The following is a 21,469-nucleotide window of genomic DNA, read 5'->3' on the forward strand; positions in this document are numbered from 1 at the left end:
AATAGTATATCCCCTAATAGTTTTCATCACTTTTACAACTGTGATAATCCTTTAACTTGTTCATTTGAACCACAATCTGAACACTAATACGTTTTGAGATATGGTTGGTTTTGTTTTATTTTTTAGTGCTTTGGGTCAGAGATATACAGTGATGGTTGTTAAAGTATATTTTGTGGGGAGGAGATCTTACCTGCCTACTTTTGGTTTGTTTATTTGTTTTTCCTTTTTTTTTTAAACATGAAAGTATAAATTTACATATTATCAGTTCCACAAGGGTCACCTTAACACTTGTGGTTTGGAATTTTAAATATTTCAAAAACTTTAACTTCTACAGTATTAACTTCTACCTCAGAGTCAACAGTGTGGTGATATTGATCTTTGTTTTGTGGGATTTTTTTTTCTTTTTTTTTGACACAGAGTCTCACTATTGACCAGGAGTACAGTGGCATGATCATGTCTTCCTGCAGCCTCAGCCACCTAGGCTCAAACCATCCTCCTGCCTCAGCCTCCCCAGTAGCAGGTGGCCCTACTACTATGCTCAGCTAATTTTTTATTTTTGTTAAGTAGAGATGGGGTCTCACTCTATGGCCCAAGCTGATCCTTTTTTATTTTTTTTTAAGTTTTTTATTATTTATTTATTTATTTATTTTGAGATATGGTTTCTCTCTCTGTCACTCAGGCTGGAGTGCAGTGGCACGATCACCACTAACTGTAGCCTTAGCCTCCCTGGGCTCAGGCGATCGATCCTCCCCCTTCACCCTGCCAAGTAGCTAGGACTACAGGCTTGCACCACCACGCTTGGCTAATTTTTGTATTTTTTGTAGAGATGGGTTGTCGCAATGTTGCCCAGGCTGGTCTTGAACTCCTAGGCTCAAACAATCTGCCCACCTTGGCCTCCCAAAGTGCTGGGATTACAGGCATGAGCCATCATGCCTAGCCTGGTATTTATCTTTGTAATTCTGACTGTACAAAGTCTTATGACTACAGTGGCATGATCTCTGCTCACTGCAACTTCTGCCTCCTGGGTTCAAGCAATTCTCCTGCCTCAGCCTCCTGAATAGCTGGGACTGCAGGCGTGTACCACTACGCCCAGCTAGTTTTTGTATTTTTAGTAGAGATGGTGTTGGCCAGGCTGGTCTTGAACTCTCCTGACCTCAGGTAATCCACCTGCCTCAGCCTCCCAAAGTGCTGGGATTACAGGCGTGAGCCACTGCGCCTGGCAAAGGCAGCCAGTTCTTGATGTAGCACCTTAGAGAGACTTGGTCCTATGAAATACATGAATAATCAAAAGCTTTAATTCCTTCTTAACATGCTTATCTTATGTATATATACATATATAACATCTATATCTATACGGATGGAGATGGAAAGAAAGCACCTTCTGTCTGTGTCATGTGAAAGCATAAATAAGCATGTGCAACAGTGTCATGATCACTGCCAGTGTTTATTGAGGACCAACTAAACCCCTCACATATATTAGTTAATTTTTTATTCTTTCAACAATCCTATAAGGTAGTTTAATAATAACCTCTGAGAAACAAAGACAAGAATATGGTGGAACCAAAACTTAAAATAGGGTGCCCTGGGGCTACAGCCTATCCTTTTAATATTAGTATACTGTACCGCAACTCTGAATAGTAAAACTAGACTTTAAGTAACTGAAGTATTTTTCATAGTATTTATGGAAATAGAATATCCAATATGTGATCATTAGTATATTCTGAATAGATGTACATTCAATATGTGTTTTTAGAAATAGACTCTATGTTTGGATAAGACTTTCTTGTAATTAAGATTTTGAAATTTGGAAAAGGCAAATTACAGATTATACCTATTTATAGCAAGTAAGAAGAGAAGGCCAGGCACGGTGGCTCACACCTATAATCCCAGCACTTTGGGAGGCCTAGGTAGGTGGATCACTTGAGTCCGGGATTACAAGACCAACCTGGGCAACATGGTAAAACCCTGTCTCTACAAAAAATACAAAAATTAGCCCGGCATGGTGGCATGCACCTGAAGTCCCAGCTACTTGGGAGGCTGGGCAGGCAGATTGAATGAGCCCCGGAGGTCGAGGCTGCAGTGAACCCTGATAGTACCACTGCGTTCCAGCCTGGGTGACAGAACGACACCTTGTCTCAAATTAAAAAAAAAAGGCCACTTGACATTTGATTCCTCTTTTCAAAAACTGATACATAGGTTAGGCATGGTGGCTTACAGCTATAATCCCAGCACTTTTGGAGGCAGTGGCGGCAGTATCACTTGAGCCTAGGAGGTTGGGTCTGCAGTGAGCTGTGATTGAGCCACTACACTCCAGCCACAGAGGGAGGCTGGTTGCAAAAAACTGATACATGAAATGCATAAAATATTTTCTTGTTTCTTATAATGCTTTTCATTTGGTTCCTTTTCTCACATACAAGAAATGCTGATTTTTATATGCATGTAGTTAGCTGAGGAAATGTAGTCTGGTTTTCTTGGATAATACTATTTTCTATTCTCTTGAGTTGTTACACCCAAGTTGTGTTGACTGTTATCTGATTTAATCTTATCCTGCAAGCATTTTTTTCACAATCGTACTACCATGAAACTTAATAATATAGGCATGGAACCAAGTAATTCTGAAGGATATATTTGGGTGGGTTTTTTTTGTTTTTTGTTTTTTGAGACAGAACCTCACTCTGTTGCCCAGGCATGATCTCATCTCACTGCAACTTCTGCCTCCCAGGTTCAAGTGATTCTTCGCCTCAGCCTCCCGAGTAGCTGGAACTACAGGCATGCACCACCACACCTGGCCCCTGAAAGATATATTTGGTTTAGTACCTGAATTTGGATGTAACTAAGAACTTTTTCTTTTTTAATCAAGATTACCTAACTGCAACACTACTTAAACTTGGAAAAAATGATCATGCATTTTAGACTTTTTTCTTTTTTTTGTTGTTGTTTTTGTTTGTTTGTTTGTTTTCTTTATAAATGACCCAGTCTCAGGTATTCTTTTATAGCAGTGCAAACAGACTAACACACGGCACCCTAGGAGGTTTCATTCTTCATTTGGTGGTGACTCTACTGTTAGGTTTTTGTCCAAATACTTCCATCCCTAAGAATTTACTGAGGCAGTTCTAAATTAAAGAAAGTGTGAGAAACAAAAGAGGTTACAGAAGAGCCTTGGGGGACCTGAGAAATGATGGGCCTAGCGGAAGTAGTTGGGACATTCGTGAACAACCAAATGCCAGGCTTGATTAAAGGCGTCCACAACATCTGGCTCCAGGGGCCCTTCCTCTGCCGCTGCCAAGTTCTGCTCCAACTGCTCCAGGCTGGACATGCCCAGTATGACTGCGTCCCTGTGGGCACCCTGCAGCTGTGAGTGGTGGTACATCTACCGGAGGGCAGCCAAGGTCATGCTGGGGGCGCTGGCACCATACGCGGCCTGCAGGGCCTTCTCCACCAGGGCAGTGCCATCGACGTGGTGCTTCTTCCAGAAGTGATTCCTGTAGATCTCTGCCCATTGAGTCCCAAAGAAGCGGCCCATGGGCTGTTTCCCATCCTTGTCCTCATACTTGTACTTGCCAGTCAGCAGGCCCCCAGCCAGAGGGTTGAAGGCATAGAACCTCAGTCCAAAGTGCCTGAGGCAGGGGAAGAGCTCTGTTTCCACCTGCTGGGTGGTGGCATTGTACGTGCCCTGGTACACAGTGGGCAGGATCCAGCCGTTGTTCTTGCAGAGGGTACAGATCTTGGCCACTTCCCAGGCGGCATATTTGGAGAGGCCAAGATCCAGGAACTTGCCCTCCTGGTGCAGCTGGTGGCAGGCATGCAGTGTCTCTTCCACCGAGGTGCTGTGGTCTGGCATGAGCAGGTAGAAGAGGTCCACTCAGGGACACTGCAGCCACTTCAGTGATGTCTCCAGCTGGAATTGGAGACTGTCAGGTTTCAGGGAGTTCCCAAACAATGGATTGGCCTTGGTATCAATTTTCACTCTGGAGTCGCTGCCTCCCAGCCCGAGCCCCAGGCCACCCAGGATGGTCTCGGACTGGCCGTCGCTGTACACGAAGGCCATGTCTATCTCGGTGTGGCCGCGCTCCAGGAAGGCGCGGGTGACTGCGGCGCTGGTGGGCGCGTCCATGCGGTGCCCCATCTCCATGGCACCCAACACCGTGGAGGGCCGGGACATGACGGCGGCAACGGGAGACTGCGACAGCCCGGGAGCGGCGCGCAGCGGTTGGAAGCGGCGTGGCTTTAGGGACTGCTGTTTGTTTGTTTTTGAGACGGAGTTTCACTCTTGTTGCCCAGGCTGGAGGGCAATGGCTCAATCTCGGCTCACCACAACCTCCGCCTCCTGGATTCAAATGATTCTTCTGCCTCAGCCTCCTGAGTAGCTGGGATTACAGGCATGCACCACTACTCCTGGCTAATTTTGTATTTTTAGTAGTGATGAGGTTTCTCCATGTCGGTCAGGCTGGTCTCGAACTCCTGACCTCAGGTGATCCACCCACCTTGGCCTCCCAAAGTGCTGGGATTACAGTCATGAGCCACCGCGCCCACCCTGTCTTTCAGGAGGCTGAGGAAAGAGAATGGCATGAACCCGGGAGGCGGAGCTTGCAGTAAGCGAGATCGGGCCACTGCACTCCAGCCTGGGCGACAGAGTGAGACTCCGTCTCAAAAAAAAAGATACCACCACAAACCACATTTATGATAATATACAAGTACTCTAAAATCTAGATGCATTTATATGTCTCCTATCACTGTGTGTGTCTGAAATTTAAAACAGAACATACTTTCTACTAACATGTTTTTGTTTTGTTGTTTGTTTTTTGAGACAGAGTCTCACTCTATTGCCCAGGCTAGAGTGCAAGTGGTGCAATCTTGGCTCACTGCAACCTCCACCTCCCAGGTTCAAGCCATTCTCCTGCCTCAGCCTCCGGAGTAGCTGGGATTACAGGCACGTGCCACCACGCCTGGCTAATTTTTGTATTTTTAGTCGAGACGGGGTTTCACCATGTTGGCCAGGCTGGTCTTGAACTCCTGGCCTCAGGTGATCCACCTAACCCAGCCTCCCAAAGTGCTGGGATTACAGGTGTGAGCTACTGCGCCCAGCCACTTTCTACATGTATGTTAATCATATCCTAGATACATCAAGAACCTTGTGAACATCCATTACCAAGGTGTTTTCAGCCTGCCCTGCCATAAGAGAGAAAGATTAAGGATACCTTCAGGTCTTTTGTATTTTAGTAAAATTCCATCCAGTATTTTTAGATTTAGAACCTGCACAATTAATTATGTTTTCTAACATCTTTATTTTAGTACACATGTGACTCAGAAGTAATTATAGAAAACAATATTCTTATCATTGCTGCTTGTTTATTTTGGAGGATTTGTCATTCATTGTCCTTCATACTTGTGTAGATGTGAGGGAGCAGTTTCCTTTATATTAGTATATTACATTTTTGGTTATCTTTTAGGTCCTATCAGCAGTATCCTGGTGAATAAATATGGAAGTCGTATAGTCATGATTATTGGTGGCTGCTTGTCAGGCTGTGGCTTGATTGCAGCTTCTTTCTGCAACACCGTACAGCAACTATACTTCTGTATTGGAGTCATTGGAGGTGAGTTACTACTGATTCATTTGGAAGCATTAGTTTATTGCTGGCTATTTTGTATTTACCTGCATTCATCTTTCAGATCTCTGGAGTGAAATTCTTTTCTTATAGAAATGACTTGATTATCATTTTGAAGAACTACAGATAAAAGTACTAGAAAAGCAAACTTTTAAAGAAATTGCCATTATATAATGGATATTTATTGTTTGTTGAATGAGTGAATGAATTGAAAGGATGATTGCATTACTTGTCCTAAGAATAGACAGTAGTGGTAGATACAATGTGTGCAGCAACTTGGTGCGAGAGTGGCTATTTGATAGAATGTCCACATAACATTTCTGAGGGGTAGAGGATACGCTTGATAATTCCTCCCCCATTTTAAAAATCACTAAATTAAGATAATGAACTGTTGATGAGCATAATGAATAAAAGTTACCCATAACCTCACAATCCAAAGAATATCATTAACATTTCTATGTATATCCTTCCATGTGTTTTTCTATGCACAGATACACCTTTTTTTAGAGCAAAAAAGGATCAAATTATGTATAATATTTTATAACCAGTTTTTTTTTGTCAGTATTAAGTTGAAAGTCCTTTGTGAACATGAATATATTCTTCGTATAAATTTGTAGAAAGGGAACTGCTGTGTGTTTGTTTTAACATATGTATGCTAAATTGTCTTCCAAAAAAGTTATACTCACTTATTGTCCCACCACAATATATCAGAGATTTCCTAGATTATCCCTTTTGTCAACAATGGGATATTGTCTTTTTTTAAAAAAAAAAATTGCCAGTTTAACAGGTGAGAACAGTATCTCTTGGTTTTAATCCTTATTTTCTTTTTTTTTTTTTGAGACGGAGTCTCGCTCTGTCTCCCAGGCTGGAGTGCAGTGGCGCGATCTCAGCTCACTGCCAGCTCCGCCTCCTGGATTCACGTCATTCTCCTGCCTCAGCCTCTGAGTACCTGGAACTGCAGGTGCCCACCGCCACGCCTGGCTAATTTTTTGTATTTTTTTTAGTAGAGACAGGGTTTCATCATGTTAGCCAGTATAGTCTTGATCTCCTGACCTTGTGATCTGCCTGCCTCGGCCTCCCAAAGTGCTGGGATTACAGGCGTGAATCACCTTGCTCGGCCTTCTGATGTTGAATTTTGTTAAAAAGTATTTTTAAAATTCGATCTTTTCCAATGTTTTCCCCTTATTAAACATATAAATTTTTATGTATTCAAAAAGTATTTTATGGTTTCCATCTTGTATAGCATCCTGAGAAAGTTGTTTTCTACTCCAAGATTATGAAAAAATTTGTCCACTTCTGTTTAGTGCACTTTAGTTTTTGTATTTTAAAAATCTGGTTTTGTTGTTTTGTTTTGTTTTGTTTTTTTGAGACACAGTTTCACTCTCACTGCCAGGCTAGACTGCTGTGGCGTGATCTCGGCTCACTGCAATCTCCGCCTCCTGGGTTCAAGCGATTCTCCTGCCTCAGCCTCCCAAGTAGCCGGGATTACAGGCGCCACTACCACATCCAGCTAATTTTTGTATTTTTAGTAGAGACGGGGTTTCACGATGTTGGCCAGGCTGGTCTCAAACTCCTGACCTCATGGTCCGCCCGCCTCTGCCTCCCAAAGTGCTGGGATTACGGGCGTGAGCCACTGCACCTGGCCAATTTTTGCGTTTTTAATAGAGACGGGGTTTCACCATGTTGGCCAGACTGGTCTCAAACTCCTGACCTCAGGTGATCCACCTGCCTCGGCCTCCCAACATGCAGGAATTACAGGCATGAGCCACCATGCCCAGCTACATTTAAAAATTCCAAATGGATGAAAACATCTGACATAAGATGAGAAAAAAGAAATATAACTCTATGTGTTCCCACATCTTTAATCAGTTGGTTATTTGCTCTTTTATTAATTTATTTATGAAATATTTATTGAGCAACAACTGTATGTGTGTTAGGAACCATTTTAGGTGCTGTAGAGAGAGCAACAAGTCAGGCAGTACACTCTTTAATAGGAGGAGACAAACAGTACAACTCATAAATATATTAATAAATAAGAAAAATATCAGGTAGTGATAAATGCCATATAAAGCCTTTAACTGAGTGTTGTGACAGGGAAGAACTGGGCAAGCAATGAAGGTAAGGGCTCACTGAAGAATCAACTTTAAGTAGAGACCTGCATAACAACAGGGAACCAGATTTGTGAAAATGTAAGGGATCATAGACCGTAGAGCTTATTAACAAATGTAAGAATGGTTTGCTATGAGGTCAGGGAGGAAGTTCTTTGAATATTTACTTTTGCTAGCACTATTTATTGAATAATTTCTCTCTATTGATTTAAAATGCTACTTTATCTTACATTAAATGTTTCTATATATTTCAACTCTGTTCCTGGACTTTCTGTAGTGTTTCTGCACTTTTACTGATGAATTTTTACCGATTCCTGAAACAGAGCCACACTGCTCTAATGATTGTAGCTTTTGTAAAGCCATTTAAATAATTTGTTCTGGTTGGTCCCACTTTTTCCTCTGCACCATCAAAAATTTCCTAGTAGCTCTGTATTTGTTCTTTAAGTATCCTTTAGAATCATTTACCTTAATTTGAAAGTAAAATTCACTGACATTTTCATTGGATTGCATTAAATTAGTACGTTCAGGCTGAGCTCGGTGGCTCACACCTGTAATCCCAGCACTTTGGGAGGCCGAGGCGGGTGGATCACAAGGTCAGGAGATCGAGACCATCCTGGCTAATATGGTGAAACCCCGTCTCTACTAAAAACACACAAAAAAAATTAGCCAGGCGTGGTGGCGGGCGCCTGTAGTCCCAGCTACTCGGGAGGCTGAGCCAGGAGAATGGCGTGAACCCAGGAGGTGGAGGTTGCAGTGAGCCGAGATCGCACCACTGCACTCCAGCCTGGGTGACAGAGCAAGACTCTGTCTCAAAAAAAAAAAAAATTAGTACATTCATTTGAGGAGTCTTGACATCTTAACAGTGTTGTGTTTTATTTTCCCAAAACTTTGTGTGTATTTTAAATTCTCTGGTCTCTCAGGAAAGTTTCACAATTGGAGCCTTAGGAATTGCCTGTTTTTAAGTTTTGGTGCTATAGTGGAAGGGATCATTTTGTACTATATGTTATTTCTTTCGTTTTTGTTTTTGAGACAGGTTCTTTCTCTGCAGCCCAGGCTGGAGTGCAGTTATGTGATCATAGCTCACTGTAGCCTCAAACTTCTAGGCTCAAGTGATACTCCAGCTTTAGCCACCCAAGTAGCTAGGATTACAGGCACACACTACCATACCCAACTAATTTTCGAATTACTTTTTGTAGAGACAGGTCTTGCTATGTTGCCCAGGGTGGTCTTGAACTCCTGGCCTTAATCAGTCCTGCCGCCTTGGCTTCCCAAAGCACTGGGATTATAGACATGAGCCACTGCACCTGGCCTTATGCATTTTCTAGTGTAAATTTGTTTTATCTCTACTGTCGACTTAATGATCTTATATGGTTATAGTAATCCTTCCGGTGATTTTGTTAGATTAGACAAAATAGACAGTTATTCACCTTCAAATAATAAAAACAACAATAATAAAAATAACATGTATTAAGTGCTTACTACATGTTGGGCACTGGGTACTAAGTGCTTAACAAGTCTTTTCTTCCTCACAACAGTGCCCTGTGCCCGTTTTACATATTAGGAAGCAGTCATAGGAGGGTATACATGTCTGAGATTATGCAACCAGTAAGCACTGATACTGAGATTTGAACCCATGTCTGTTTTAGAACTCATACTTTAAACCACTACATAACATGTCCTCTAATAATGAGGATTTATATCCTATTCCTTCCATTATTTATACCTCTTATCATTTATTTATTTATTTATTTATTTATTTATTTTTCGTCTTCACAGGTCTTGGGCTTGCCTTCAACTTGAATCCAGCTCTGACCATGATTGGCAAGTATTTCTACAAGAGGCGACCACTGGCCAACGGACTGGCCATGGCAGGCAGCCCTGTGTTCCTCTGTACTCTGGCCCCCCTCAATCAGGTTTTCTTCGGTATCTTTGGATGGAGAGGAAGCTTTCTAATTCTTGGGGGCTTGCTACTAAACTGCTGTGTCGCTGGAGCCCTCATGCGACCAATCGGGCCCAAGCCAACCAAGGCAGGGAAAGATAAGTCTAAAGCATCCCTTGAGAAAGCTGGAAAATCTGGTGTAAAAAAAGATCTGCATGATGCAAATACAGATCTAATTGGAAGACACCCTAAACAGGAGAAACGATCAGTCTTCCAAACAATTAATCAGTTCCTGGACTTAACCCTATTCACCCACAGAGGCTTTTTGCTGTACCTCTCTGGAAATGTGATCATGTTTTTTGGACTCTTTGCACCTTTGGTGTTTCTTAGTAGTTATGGGAAGAGTCAGCATTATTCTAGTGAGAAGTCTGCCTTCCTTCTTTCCATTCTGGCTTTTGTTGACATGGTAGCCAGACCATCTATGGGACTTGTAGCCAACACAAAGCCAATAAGACCTCGAATTCAGTATTTCTTTGCGGCTTCCGTTGTTGCAAATGGAGTGTGTCATATGCTAGCACCTTTATCCACTACCTATGTTGGATTCTGTGTCTATGCGGGATTCTTTGGATTTGCCTTTGGGTGGCTCAGCTCCGTATTGTTTGAAACATTGATGGACCTTGTTGGACCCCAGAGGTTCTCCAGCGCTGTGGGATTGGTGACCATTGTGGAATGCTGTCCTGTCCTCCTGGGGCCACCACTTTTAGGTATAGTATATCTCCCTACTAATGTGGGTCTGTTACAAAACAAGCATGTAAGATGGGAATGCTGACAGAAAGCAAACATTAGTGAGCTATTTGGGTAAGAACAAATCTTTCTCATTTATGTACCCTTGATGCTGGGACAATGCTTGGCACAGCATAATCGCTCAAATATAGAATCTAATTAAATGGAACCATCAAGGCAAAAGGGGGATCAAATATTGTTATAAATGTCAGTGTTTTTTCTTTTTTTTGAGATGGAGTCTTGCCCTGTTGCCCAGGCTGGAGTGCAGTGACACCATCTCAGCTCACTGCAACCTCCGCCTCCCAGGTTCAAGCAATTCCCGTGCCTCAGCCTCCCGGTAGCTGAGATTACAGGTGCATGCCATCATGCCCAGCCAATTTTTATATTTTTAATAGAGACGGGGTTTCACCATGTTGGCCAGGCTGGTCTCTAACTCCTGACCTCAAACGATCCGCTTGTCTCGGCCTCCCAAAGTGCTGGGTAACAGGTGTGAGCCACTGCGCCTGGCCTAAAATGTGTTTTTTTCTGATCGCAAAACTCATGTGCTTAGTGAAGAAAAGTATGTAGAAAAACAACCCAATCTTTAAAGCGCTAGTGATTATTTCATTTTAAAAATGAAGTATATTTCACATAAATTTTGTTTGTTTGTTTGTTTTTAAGACGGAGTCTTGGTCTTGTTGCCCAGGCTGGAGTGCAATGGCGCGATCTCGGCTTACTGCAACCTCTGCCTCCTGGGTTCAAGCGATTCTCCTGCCTCAGCCTCCCGAGTAGCTGAGATTACAGGCGCTCACCACCATGCCCAGCTAATTTTTGTATTTTTAGTAAAGATGGTTTCACCATGTTGGCCAGGCTGGTCTCAAACTCCTAACCTCAGGTGGTCCACCCGCGTTGGCCTCCCAAAGTGCTGGGATTACAGGCATGAGCCACCGTGTCTGGCCCATAAATTTTTTAAAAACACACAAAAAGCAAAAAAAAGAAAAAAAAAGTTTATTTTAGTAGCAGTAGTATAATAATAGCTACCATGTAAGCTCACAGTGTACCAGAGACTGTCCTTATCATTCTGTATCTCCTGTTGTATCTCACAAGTCCATATGAGGTAGGACCATTTTAGTCCCCATTTTGTAAGTGAACAGAGGCTTCAAAAGGTGAAATAACTTGGCTAAAATAATACGGCTAGTAAATTAATTATAACTTGGGAACTGTTCTGAAGGTTATTGAATACTTTATCTTTCAAATTAATAGCTCAATAGATAACACGTAGTGAAAAAATAATTTGACCCTCCTTCTGGATGTGACTCACACTTTAGGAATTTTGATTTGGGGAGTGAGTGAGTATATGACAGAAGATCCATAGCTGCCTTTTGAGATCACTGTCTTCTTCCATCTCATACCCAGTGAGTTACTAAGTTCTATGAGTTTTTATGCTCTAAATCTTTTTCTCATCTGCCCATTTTTCTCCATCACAACTACTACCCTTATCCAAAGCTCCTGTCTCCTGTTTGGGCTGCTCCTAACTGTAACCTCCTAACTGGTCTACCTGTATCAGTTCTAGCTGTTCTTCAGTCTCCTTGAAGTCTCCAGTTCGGAACTCTTCAAGATTTCTTAAAACTCCAGTTGCTTCCCATTACTTTCAGGGTGAAAAGCAAATTCCCTAATGTGGCTTGCAAGGCACTGCATGGGCTGGCCCCAGCTGTCCCTCCAGCCTCATTTCTACCACTGGCCTCCTGCTCTCTGTGCCCCAGCAACCTGGCCCTTCCTTCTCCTCACACACCATGCTCTCTCCTACCATTGTGCCTTTGCACTACAGTTCTCTGCCTGGATCTAATTCCCATCTCCTTTCACCTAGATAATTCCTATCCGGCAAATCCCAGCTTAGTTGACACTTAAAGGAAAGCTTTCTTGACCCCACTTCTTTCAAACTCTCCTGGTAATACTTGTCACAGTTTGTGTAGTTACTTGATTAACATCTCTTGTCCACTGAACTGTGGATGTTAAATCCTCTGTTCACCCTCATCCTCAGAGCTTAGCTGAGCCAGTGATATGATAAAGGCTCAATAAATATTGTTGAATGAATGATGCCCTCAGTTAGAAAGCCATATGGAATCATATTTAAATTGGTTGTATTAAGTCCTGTTTAAGCATAGAGTAGAATTTTCCCAGAGATACCAGTTCAATGAGATGCTAATAAATTTTACAGTAATGAAAGTTACATGACCAAAATAAAATTTGGAAACATCAAGTTAAATAAGGGTTCTTTACTACCAGACCTCACAAAGCCTTTATGAGAAAATAATATGCCATTTACCAATTCATTTGACTTTTGAAGCATTAAAGCAGTATCCTTGTAGCACATGCTTAAGGGTGCAGACTTCCGAGTCAGACTTTCTAGGTTTAAAGCCAAGTCATTTCACTTTATTAGTTTTGTGACCATGGACAAATTAGCTAACATCTCTGTAATTTAGTTTTTAAATCTGTCCAGTGAGGATGATAATAGAATCTGCCTGTTATAAAGATTAAGCACTTAGAATGGGTGTAAGATATTGCTTTTAAATTTTTAGCACTGGACAAGCGTTTATAGGAATACTCTTTGGGAAATGCTGAGAGAGAAAGAGCATTGGCCTGGGTAAATGGGACAGCACTATGGCCTTGGACAAGACTCCCAAGCCTCTTTTAGCAACACTTATTTCTATAGTGTATTAAGAGAATTGATTCCAGGTGATCACTACGTCTCTTCCATTTCCAGTTTGCCAAGAGTTAACTATTTTCAAGTTACTAAAAATAACAGAATATGCAAAGGCCACTTAAAATCCATGAGGCATTATAAACAGAGGATCAGCTAACTTTCAGCAATTCCTTATACTAATTCATCATTTTGGGACTCTAAAGATTGGATTGACATCTTTCTGAATGGATCCTTAGGCTTTGCTTGGGGAAAAAAAAAACTGTTTACTCTTAGAAACATAACTGTTTGTGTTGTTTTACATATTTAGGTCGGCTTAATGACATGTATGGAGACTACAAATACACATACTGGGCATGTGGCGTCGTCCTAATTATTTCAGGTATCTATCTCTTCATTGGCATGGGCATCAATTATCGACTTTTGGCAAAAGAACAGAAAGCAAACGAGCAGAAAAAGGAAAATAAAGAGGAAGAGACCAGTATAGATGTTGCTGGGAAGCCAGAGGAATTTACCAAAGCAGCAGAATCTCCGGACCAGAAAGACACAGAAGGAGGGCCCAAGGAGGAGGAAAGTCCAGTCTGAATCCATGGGGCTGAAGGGTAAATTGAGCAGTTCATGACCCAAGATATCTGAAAATATTCTACTGGCCTGTAATCTACCAGTGGTGCTCAGTGCAAATAGTAGACATTTGTGTGGAAATCTTACCAGTTGTTCATTGATGGGATTTTTGTTTGACTCCTTACCAATAGCCTGAATTTGAGGAGGGAATGGTTGGTAGCAAAGGATGGGGGAAAGAAGTAGGTTTGGTTTTGTTTTGTTTTGTTTTAATCTTAGCTTTTAATAATGTCATAAAGATTATAATATGTGCCTTAAGTTTTAGTCTTTAGAACTCTAGAGAGCCTTAACTTCTTAAACCATTTTTGCTGAATTCATCTATTTCGAGTGTTGTGTTAAAAGGAAAAATAACAACTAACTTGTTTGAGGCAAATCTACAATTTAAAATTAATCTTGCTTCATTGTTACATGTAATATATTTCAGACATTTTCATTGGAAGATTTATGAACAGAAATATTGGTTGAAAGTTAGAGATTTTACAAAATGCTGACAAAAATACTTTCCTAGCATCAGTAGATTTCTGGCATGTGTTTCTGCTAGCTATATATTTAGGAAATTCAAAGCATAAAACTTTGGCAACATCTTGGCTGTTTTAGACACAGTGTACTTGTCAACCCCTCTCAGGTACCTTTTCTTGGGATGCTTATTAGAAGCCAAGTAAAGTGCTTAAGGTTTGTTTTCATTAAATTAGCTATTTTTGCTCCCCTGTTCAAAGATGCATTTTGAGTGTTTATAGATCACTGCCCTTTTTGAAATCACCTGGTATTATTTTTCTCACTGGAAAAGTTAGTATTAAAATCTACAAAACTACATATTTGTGCCTTCTTGGTAAATACAACACATCTAATTAAATGTAGACAGATATTTCAAACATCAGCTGAATTCACTTAAGTTTTTCCAAAACCTCGGTTAAACTGTGAAGCTGTTGGAATTTTTTTTTACTGGAATTTTTCCCCTTTGATTCACAGTGGTCCCATTTATATCTGCTTCTAGCTTAGTGCTGTGTGTGAGATATGTGTGTGTTTGGTGTTTTTGTTTTTTTGTTTCTTTTTTTTTTAATGTTTGCAAATTAAAAAGGGCCAGAAAAATTTGGCACCAAGCAAATGAATAAAGATAGGATTGGGAAATAAGTTGCTAAGTGTGCTTAGTTTTAATAAGTAATTGCTTCTCTTTTTTCAGAGAAGGCCTTACAGAAAATTGTGCTTAGAATTGTTGGATGCATTTTTACTCTCCACACAAACCTAAAAATTTTGTGACCCCTTTCACTTACCTGAAAAGTAGATAAATGGATTCAGTATAAGGATAAGGAGGGAAGGTGGACCAGAATGAAAACTGTAAATATTTTTTTAACCTAATATCACTTAAATCGAGGCAGAAAGATACAGACATTCAATGAATTATATTCAGTGCATTTAAAATACCACTGTAATTGACAGAGTAAAAGTATAGCTACAAAACCTTGTATAAGAGGCTGACTTTTCCAAATAAACATTTTTTAAGAAAATATTTCTTCTTCCAAATGTCTATTTTCTTGAGGAAAATATTGCTGTGTCTTCATTTTCATTACCAGGTTTCATTTTGGGCCTTGCTAAATTGATTGAATTAAATCCTCCAGCTTATGAACCTTGATATTTGTGTATATGATTTATTTTCATTTGAATTTCTCCTTTCCTCTTCTTTGCTGTAAGGCAAGGAGGAGGGGAATTTTAAAACCATCTTATTTGAACTGAGAGCATCCAGAGCAGTTAACCTTAAGGAAACAATGAAAAACTCCCTTTGTATGCCTGGGCATCATGGCAGATAGAGGAAGAGTGTTAGAGGAGAAAACTGCTGCTGAGAGTATTGGCAGGCTTGGCTTCAGTTTGGACTCCGTAATTTTCTTTGGACCCAAGTCTATAACCTCTGTGTACCTCTTCTTTCTTACCTTCTATAAAAATGAGGATTACTGTTGGTGAGGGAATAAGGAATGTAAGTAAAGGAAATCTGAAAAATAAAAGTAAAGCAAGTATAAATAACTTTTTCCTCATCTTTATTGTTGAAGTCATATCCACACAGCACTCTCTGTTTAATCTCTGTTCAATAGTTGAATCTTGTTAGTGGAGTGAGGGTTTTGTGATGCAGATTAACTACCACTTATCAGAAGGGTTCTGAAGTTGCTGTATTCAGAAGCAAAAGTTAGTACCACATGCTGGGCACAGTGGCTCAGGCCTGTAATCCCAACACTTTGGGAGGCTGAGGTGGGCAGATCACTTGAGGTCAGGAGTTCGAGACCAGCCCGACCAACATGGTGAAACCTCAGCTCTACTAAAAATACAAAAATCAGCCGGGTGTGGTGGTGGACACCTGTAGTCCCAGCTACTCGGGAGGCTGAGGCAGGAGAATTGCTTGAACCCAGGAGGTGGAGGTTTCAGTGAGCTGAGATCACGCCACTGCACTCCAGCCTGGCAACAGAGCAAGACTCCGTCTCAAAAAAAAAAAAAAAAAAAAAAAATACTGGATACAGTGTAAACATAACTCATATACAATGAGAAACTAAAAAAAGATGTGTGACTTGCTTTATTGCCATGGTCTTGAACTGCACCTATAGTATCTTTAAGGTATGCCTGTAACTGGGTCAAAGCTGGAACTAAATGTTTTATTACCCATACAACCCTGACATTTTCCCGCTGAAGATATAGGCTTAAGGGATTTATTCAGAATCAATTTTGGTAACAGAGCCAACACTAAAGCTCAACATAGGCCTACTCTGAGTCTCTCCTTATTAACAATCAGCTTATCATCTCTGTGATGCAGGTCAACACTGGAAAAAAGCAACTGGGCTTTCTGATCTAGTCTGTTGTCCTTTACTCCATTTGAAGATTGACTGCATTTGAAGTTTTATTTCAGTTAACATGGTTTCAGTGGCTGCTTTGGGAAATAGATGTATGCATAAAGCACCTGCTTATCTTTTCTTCTTCTCTTTAACACAGAGAGAATATAGACAGTTCTTAGGTAGTTGCAGTGCCTGAAAAGGCATGGGACTGTTCAAGGGTACACACTCTGAAACAGACTCCTAAGTCAAAGCAGGAAAAGCATTCAAGAAACTGACAGGTTGAACAATTGCAGATCATGGTAACATAAATCATCATATTACCCTGTTATACCCAAATCTATAAACTGTCTTAACTAGCCAACATGAATGCATAGTTTGTACAAAACTGTGTATTGTATTAAGGAAAGGATGATGGTAAAATAAAAAGAAAAAATGGTTAAAAACCATTTAATATTTCCATATGAACAAATGGCTTATTGTATTAAATCTCAGATGGATAAACTGGATATTGGTTGCATGTTTGTATGAAAAAACTAAATGTCTGGTTTTACCCTCCCTAGGAAATGGTTCACAGTATAAGTCTAATCATCAGCGCAGGTATGCCCCTCACCACCATCCCCTCACACATACTTTTGCTTAGAAAGATGAGGAAAGGTTAACAGTAAAGCCTACCAAAGTGCTGGGATTACAGGCATGAGCCACCGTGCCCCGCCATCATGGTGTGTTTTAATAATCAAGTCAGGCACTGCTTAGAAGACATGAAGAAAGAGGTTAATGATAGACTTTTGTAACTGTGAACATTCTTTCAGTACATGATGGGAAATGACAACTCAAGTTTGCCTGGCTTGCCTAGATGTGAGCAATTGAGCCAAGTTGCTTCAGACTTTAAAAGAATCTGGGCGGGGAGGGGTGGCAGTTTACATACATCATTACCTGAAATGTGTTCCAGCTTTAGGGTTTTAGATTCAGTCCCTCTTTTTTCCTCCATTCAGTCTGGGTCATTGTGGCAAAGTCATTCAAATGTAAGCAGTTGGAAGCTGTAGAGCATAGAGTATCTTTCTCGTCAGCTGAAGAGCATCAGTATTATTTACTTTGTTTTTACTCTGACTTGCCCAGAGGAGATGTATAGCAAAAGGAATCACATCCTACTGGTTGGTTAACAAGGGAGGCTGCCTGGGTTCAAATTGAGGATCAGACAAATTACTTAGCCTCCCTAAGCATCAGGGTTTTTTCTAATAAAAGGTGTTAATAATAATTAGTACTCACCCCTAGGGTTGTCAAGAAGGTTAATAAGTGTATGCACTTGACTATTTAAAAAGTTCATGCTTAGGGGTAAAAAGGTTATGAGAATTCCTGAAGTGGACTCTTACTTGCAGAGGATGGTTTTGGAGTGACTCTTAAGAATATTAGCTAAACAATTAAATTCTCCTTTTTGATCAGCTTCTTTTAGTCTTCCCAATGTATTGGTCTTTTTTTGGTAAATGAAGGGATGAAACCAACACTTCACCAAATGGTTCATATATACTGGCTTTTCACGTAAGATGGATTTGAATATCAAACTCCTTAGTCTTTCTACTCTAATACCACACTCCCTCCATAGGGAAAAGATGCTGTACTTGTAGCAGATAAACTTTTTTCCCCTCAATAACTAATGATTCTATAAGAGAAGAAAAACTAGTAAATAATCTTGGCTAAAGTTCTTTATCCCTAGCAATGTATTTAAATGCAAATGGAAAAGTTGATGAAATATCTATTTTCCCTACTACATCATGACAGTTTAAATAATTACTGATTGGTGGCTGAGTAAACTGGTATAACATTTTGGGAAGGCAATATTGTAAGATGTATCAAGCATGAGGAACTCGTTTTTTCCTAAAAATTTCAGATTTTGAAATTTGTCCAAGAAAGTTTTTGCCTGTCTTTGAAATTATCAATTTCTTTGAAAAATTCTTACGTTGGGTATCAGTGGTTTTTTTGTTTTTTGGTTTTGTTGTTTTGTTTTGTTTTTGAGACAGGGTCTCACTCTGTTGCCCAGGCTGGAATGAGGTGGCACTATCAGTCACTGCTCACTGCAGCCTTAACCTTTCAGGGTCAAGCAATCCACCCACTTCAGCCTCCCAAGTAGCTGGGATTAACTATAACTTTTTTGTGTGTGTGAGATGGTGTCTTGCTCTGTCACCCAGGCTGAAGTGCAGTGGCACAATCTCGGCTCTGCCTCCCAGGTTCAAGCAATTGTCCTTTCTCAGCCTCCTAAGTACCTGGGATTACAGGCACATGCCACCACGCCCAGCTAATTTTTGTATTTTTTTGGTAGAGAAAGGATTTCACCATGTTGGCCAGGCTGATCTCGAACTCCTGACCTCATAACTATAACTTTCATAGAGACTGGATCTTACTGTGTTGCTTAGGCTGGTCGCCGACTCTTGAGTTCAAGCAATCCTCCTGCCTGGGCCTCCCAAAGTGTTGGGATTGCAGACATGAGCCACTGCACCTGGCTTCAATAAGTAGTTAGATGGATATGGTTATGAAGTCCCTTTGATACAAAAACGGCATAATATTAAGTGAAAAAACACAAACTAGACCTGATGTGGTGGCTCACGCCTATAATTCCAGCTCTTTGGGAGGCCAAGGCAGGCAGATCACCTGAGGTCGGGAATTCGAGACCAGCCTGACCAACATGGAGAAACCCTGTCTCTATAAAAATACAAAATTAGCCGGGTGTGGTGGCGCATGCCTGTAATCCCAGCTACTCAGAGGGCTAGGGCAGGAGAATCGCTTGAACCTGGGAGGTGGAGGTTGTGGTAAGCCAAGATTGTGCCATTGCACTCCAGCCTGGGCAACAAGAGTGAAACTCTGTCTCGAAAAAAAAAAGAAACTAGTATGATGTGTGTAGATATATATGCCTAATACATACATACACAAGCACAGGGAAAAAGAAAATGCACATATATACCAATCATAATTTTGTTAGTGTGGTAAAATTAGGTGACTGTTTTCTATGTTTTTTCCATATTCAGAATTTTCTTAATATGATGGTTACTTTTATACTAAAAGAAAACAACGTAGCATATACTACTGGTTTACAGAAAGAAAAAACTATGCATGTGATCTAGAAGAGTTCTAGCAAGAGACACGTGATTCCTAAGAAAATCAAGCTAATGGTTATCATAAGCACATTACTTTTTCTGCTTCTCCAAGAGTTGCATTCTGGTGAAAGAGAGGTGAGTGTGACATGGAACTCAAGAGCACAATAGTCTTGCATCACTATTTTGCTGGTGCTGGACCAAAGCTGTGAAGTGTAGAGTCCACAGGCCACCTGTGCTGGCCACCTGTGCCTTCTTCTTGCAGGCAGTGCTCTTGGAGACAGCATTCCTGTGGTTCCTTTCTAATCATCATTCAGCTGCAAGTATTTACCTCAGGAAGCCAGAGTGTTCAGCTCTCAGCCACTCACCCACATCACAGTGTTGTGTTGTTCTTGAGCATTATCTTACTGAGATCAGCATCAGAAAAAAGAAAATACAAGGCCAGGCATGGTGGCTCATGTCTGTAATCCCAGCACTTTGGGAGGCCAAGGTGGGCAGATCACCCAAGATCCGGAGTTCGAGACCAGCCTGACCAACATGCAGAAACCCCATCTCTACTAAAAATACAAAATTAGTTGGGCATGGTGGCGCATGCCTATAATCCCAGCTACTAGGGAGGCTGAGGCAGGAGAATCGCTTGAACCCAGGAGGCGGAGGTTGTGGTGAGATCACGCCACTGCACTCCAGCCTGGGCAACAAGAGTGAAACTGCATCGCAAAAAAAGAAAAATATAGTGATAGCACAAAAAGAGGTGGAATTTGCTTGTCCACATGGCTATCATTTGTTCATTCCACCAACAGATATTTATTGGACACTTAGTATATCTCAGGCATTGTTCCAGGCTTTGAGAATCCAGCAGTGAATAAAACACAATAATATGTTTTCACAAGTATCTTACATTCTAGTAGGGAAAAATAGATGATGAACAGTAAGTTATTAAGAAAACAGTAGTTTTCAGAAGAGAGCAATGGATATAAAATCAGCCTTCATTCATTCACCCAAACTGTTTTTTGTAGCATCTTTTATGTTTTATGCCTGGCTCCATTAGCTGGATAGAGGGCATAAAGCAGTGAACAAAATATAGTTCCTAGCACCCACAGCTTCTAGTGTAGTGGGGAAGATACGTAGTAACTTCTGTGGTGTGGTAACACATGGCAAAACCTAATCCAATCTTGGGAGAGCATAAAAAGATCAAAAATTATGTTTTTGAGCAAGTTAATCTATCTGATCTTTGATAAACGTGATAAAATTATTTTAAGGATTATGTATGAAAGTACACAGCACACCACTGAGCACATAGTAACATTAATATATTAAGTGCATAGTCATTGTAAAAATCTGAATCTCCTTGAACATTCTGCAATGCAGTGTAGCAAGTATCAGGTCGTCAACCAGAACAACAATGAATAAAGAACAGCTAGTGATTGTATAGCTCATCCAATTTTACAAAGGCCTTTCAAATATATTCTATCATCTGATCCTGCAAAATCCTAGGGAAGTGAGTATAATTAAAGATACCGACTCTTTATCTGGGCCTTCATCTTGGCGGTTCATCCTCCCCTGCTGTCAGGGAGCACAAAGCAGGACTGCAGACAGCTTAACTGCTAGAGCTGAAGGTTGTGCTGGATGGAAGCTTTGGAATCATACAAGAATGCAAGAGACCAAATCCTGGGTGAACCTGACGGGGAATAATGGCTAAACCAATCCCTGAGTTATGCACCAAAATGTGTAAAATGGTTTCTGTCCCCACAAATTTACAATCTGATTCTGTCCCTTGGCTTCGAAATGCATAATGTGATGTTTTTTTCACTTGTGGATTTCCTTTCCTAATATGCTTTACTGATTCCAGAATTAAAACTTTGCATTTCCTGAGCTTACTCTGGCCAGATCCCAAGAGGA

The 21,469-nt window shown here is 40.9% G+C and overlaps 1 protein-coding gene and 1 pseudogene across 2 annotated transcripts in view; one reads left to right on the forward strand and one right to left on the reverse strand.

Annotated features, from left to right (window-relative positions):
* Window positions 1-15,302, forward strand: part of SLC16A1 (solute carrier family 16 member 1) — a 43,366-nt gene extending 28,064 nt beyond the window's left edge. The window contains exons 3-5 of one of the 2 annotated variants that reach the window (XM_054546638.2): window positions 5,451-5,594; window positions 9,491-10,357; window positions 13,367-15,181. In XM_054546638.2, the coding sequence (XP_054402613.1) occupies window positions 5,451-5,594; window positions 9,491-10,357; window positions 13,367-13,641 (1,286 nt within the window). In that variant the 3' untranslated portion in view covers window positions 13,642-15,181. 2 annotated transcript variants of the gene reach the window in all.
* On the reverse strand, window positions 3,175-4,183 carry LOC103891797 (aflatoxin B1 aldehyde reductase member 3-like; annotated as a pseudogene).
* Window positions 15,303-21,469: the final 6,167 nt, after the last annotated feature.

This window comes from Pongo abelii, chromosome 1, assembly GCF_028885655.2.
Source record: "Pongo abelii isolate AG06213 chromosome 1, NHGRI_mPonAbe1-v2.0_pri, whole genome shotgun sequence".
Classification (NCBI taxonomy): domain Eukaryota; kingdom Metazoa; phylum Chordata; class Mammalia; order Primates; family Hominidae; genus Pongo; species Pongo abelii.